We start from the raw sequence: 3,616 nt of genomic DNA, 5'->3' as shown, positions 1-3,616 counted from the left end.
TCTGGGGTTTAATTTAAAACCTACTCGATACTAGCATTTTGCAATTTAATTTTATCAAGCCTGAATTAACAAAAAACTCATGTGATTATCGTTTTTAATTAAAGTGTGTCAAACACAATGTGCCATGTAAGAAATATTTAGATAAGTTAACTTGCCACATAAATTTTAACTAGATAAATTTAGTCCGAATAGAGCGAGAATGGCTGATAGAGGACAAGTCTTTGTTTTTAATTTATGTTATTATTATTAATTACTTAAGATGTCATGTGGAACGTGCTATAATGGTTGCAACTCCTTACAAACGTTGTGTAAAAAAACATGGCTATTAAAAATAGTGAACGGAGAGTTTATTGCCAGTTCTTCTCTTCCGTTCTACGCCCTTGATTTGAGAACAGGCACTAAATGTAAAGTTAGAAGCATTTCATATACATTTCTTTTTTTGACGTTCATAAGTGAACATTGTGTTACCTATATGATTAAATGATTTTTGACATTAAAATAACATTAAATTAGACCTTTTATAAAACAACATTTAGAACTAATAAATAAACGCGGGGTGAATAAAAACAACTTACTGCATTGTTCATATAATATTATGGAGTTACACACATAAAACATACATATATTTTTCTTAACAATATAAATATTTTTCTATGTTTTATAATTTTACCAGTTTGAATCACGTTGCAAATAACCCAAACAACCTATATCTCCCTATAGAACATATAATAAAAACGCTTTATAATAACAAATATTGTATATTTAATTTACGACCAGTATTAGGTTACCTAAAATTCACAGACAACCTTTTCGAGGTATTTAAAAAATAATAACAAAAAGCATGTTTGCAATAAAAATGTCTCAATAAGTGACTTCCATAAAATAATATCACACATCACTAGAGATAATTAACTGTGTCGTGTTCTTCTGCTTTCAACAGTTCAATATAAATTAGCTCACCACTACATGAACTGTAGATTTTGTACTAAAATTTAAGAACAAATTTCAAAACCATATCTTAAAGTTGTCTTGTTAATACTAAAACTTTATTAAACAATACAAGTAGCTTAACAATACGATTTTGGTTTTTTAATACTTATCTCGGCCAAACTGAAATGTAAGTTAAAAGTATTTTAAGAATGAACTGGCTGATATGTCTATATATATTACTTTTGCTACATTATTAATTTAAGGGCTACATGTGTTTATAGTAATTCTTATATTCTAAAAGGTATTTTGGGTATATTCTTAATTTTTATATCAACACTGGTGTGTGTGTTGTTTATAATAGATGCAAGTACATTTATAACAATAAACGCGGGTATCTTATAAATACATAGTTTAGGCTACAATTTTCGATTGTTAGTGCAATGGTGAGAAAAAATTATTGGTTTTATGTGTATGTGACAGTAAATTAAATGACAAACTTAAATTTAAAGTACAATCGCCAAAATGCTATTAAATTTAAACTTATAAACCATAACTCCTATTGAATTTTCTACCAAAATGTAATAAATCAAACAAATGTGTGTAAGCAAGTTTAGCTTAAATCTAATCTGATGTAAGTAATTCGGTGCACTGTGATCTTATACATGTGCGTTGTATGATATTTGGCACATTTTATGAATATATTACAAAATTGGTTTTTGATGAATAACAAATTAAAACATTTATCTAACTTGAAATAAAATCATATGGTGACTAATACTCGTAGCATCTTTCAAAAGGTGTATTTCGTATATTAATTAGGTACATTGTGTAGTAACATTTCTTAGATAAAAAATTACGATTCTACCCAATCAGTTTCCGTGATCATAGCGAGATTCTCACCTTTTCCCGGCATGTATTCAAACTCCCAGAGTGAATTACTCAAAACCAATGTTTCACTCTGCTGTAATTCAATTTTAATGGGACTACAAATGTTTTCGCAGGGCATACGCGGTTTCAACTGTATGTAATTCTTTCCTTTTAGCTGCGACATGATTATTAGACCGATATCAAACTCCAAATACTTAAAACGCTGTGTGTCGTAGTTTTTGGATAGCAGCAACCAGTTGAAGTGCGAGGGAGGGATTTCTGGCGAGAGGAAATAAGGTCGAGGGGCAAGGACTCTGAAGGTTTTCACGGCTCGAAGATCGCAGTTCTGAAAATGTATGAACCAGCTAGGAATGTTGCTCTCGGTGATACGTGATACAATTTCCTGCAAATCCATTGGCTGTTTACCAATACGAATGTTGGTTAGGATTCGGCAAGGGACAGATTCGCGTAAGCGGTCATCATTGCTGACGAGGCCTGTGAAGTTATACTCCCCAGTTGCCCAGTCGTGATAGGCATCAGTAACTATGACAGGAGCTCCTCGTAGCAAGTGGTGGTTTAACACTTCATTGTGGTCGGTTTTTGATATGCGAGCTATGTTTTCTGAAACAAAGGGATTATTTAACGAGAACCTATTTAGGTATTACACCGGATGACTTCTAATAGGCAACGATGGCGAAACGTCGTGAAGCGCATCACATCTGCCCTTTCTATTACCACAACATAGCGATCACGACCGCTCTGTCATGAGTGTACCGGATAAGAAGAAGACACCGGCTGCGTGAAACAGTTGTATTCAGAAATATCGATGAATGGGTTTTTTTATAACAAGGCAATATTAAACTATCAGAAAAATTGATGCTGAAATCAGCACAAATTTTATTTGATTTGGTTGCTTGTTAATAAGCAATTTTAATTATTTGTTTTAATCTCTTTTAAAATAGCGATACTTACGAATTGCTTCACATGCGATACAATCGTTTGTAGAAACCGGTTCACTATCAAAGTTCTGCACCGGGAGCCTTTCAACAATACATTTGCTATAGTATAATGGAGTCCAGTTCAAAAACGGTAGAAGCTTTATCAAAGTTAAGCGAGCCACGGCGGCAGCATTCCATTGAAATGAATCCGTTTGGCTCACAATATATCCAAATGTCACAAATACCGCGCATATCAAGAAAATGTTTCGCCATCTCTTAATCGTCGCCCTCCTCACAGCATTCATCAAAGGGCGACAAATTACGTCCATATCATCATCACTCATACCTACTTCTTTACAATATTCATAAAACGAGCGCACTTCTGAATTTAACAATTGGAATTTTTCACGCTGCGTCATATTATCCATGTTTTTTGGATTCATTTTACAGCAACGCATAAATTACTTAACGATCAATATTTTATTCACGAACGGGATAGATACAGATAGTAGTTATCCTCCTCCCGTCCCCGCCGATAAAGCGTAATTCGCGCGCGCGCGTTGCGTTCCTTACACCTTATTCTTTCCGCTTCCGGCTTCCCGCCTATTGTCGATCGCAAAATGCTATTAAAATTCTATAATTTTTATCTACATCACCACAGATATAGCGTATAAACGTCTTAAGGTTAATGATTTATTTATTGTATAGAAAACTTCGTGAATGATTTTATTAATTTTTATAACACTATATATTATTTATGCGAGTCTTTAAGTTTTTTATACATACATTATTAGATTGCCAAAAATTAAGAAACGGCAACTCTAAAAGTCAAGCATTGTCCGCCATATTGAAAGTTTAGGAGTGGAAATTAGTCAAAAGCT

The 3,616-nt window shown here is 33.2% G+C and overlaps 1 protein-coding gene across 1 annotated transcript; it reads right to left on the bottom strand.

Annotated features, from left to right (window-relative positions):
* Positions 1 to 1,403: 1,403 nt before the first annotated feature.
* LOC125062992 lies at positions 1,404 to 3,284 on the bottom strand. The gene is made up of 2 exons (XM_047669179.1): positions 2,770 to 3,284; positions 1,404 to 2,418 (listed from the first exon to the last, which is right to left on the bottom strand). Exons 1-2 carry the CDS (start codon positions 3,191 to 3,193, stop codon positions 1,784 to 1,786), a joined length of 1,059 nt encoding a protein of 352 aa, XP_047525135.1. The 5' UTR covers positions 3,194 to 3,284; the 3' UTR covers positions 1,404 to 1,783.
* Between the last annotated feature and the right edge of the window lie 332 nt (positions 3,285 to 3,616).

Source organism: Pieris napi, chromosome 2, assembly GCF_905475465.1.
Source record: "Pieris napi chromosome 2, ilPieNapi1.2, whole genome shotgun sequence".
Classification (NCBI taxonomy): Eukaryota; Metazoa; Arthropoda; class Insecta; order Lepidoptera; family Pieridae; genus Pieris; species Pieris napi.
Note: the sequence above shows the minus strand (reverse complement) of the source record. Positions and strands in the feature narration are given on the sequence as shown.

Bases quoted from the DNA above. Each gene is read 5' to 3' on its own strand.
- LOC125062992 (XM_047669179.1), bottom strand. From the start codon at position 3,193: ATGCGTTGCTGTAAAATGAATCCAAAAAACATGGATAATATGACGCAG. The intron at 2,419-2,769 runs GTAAGTATCGCT...CCTTTGTTTCAG, and splicing joins TATCGCATGTGAAGCAATTC to AAAACATAGCTCGCATATCA.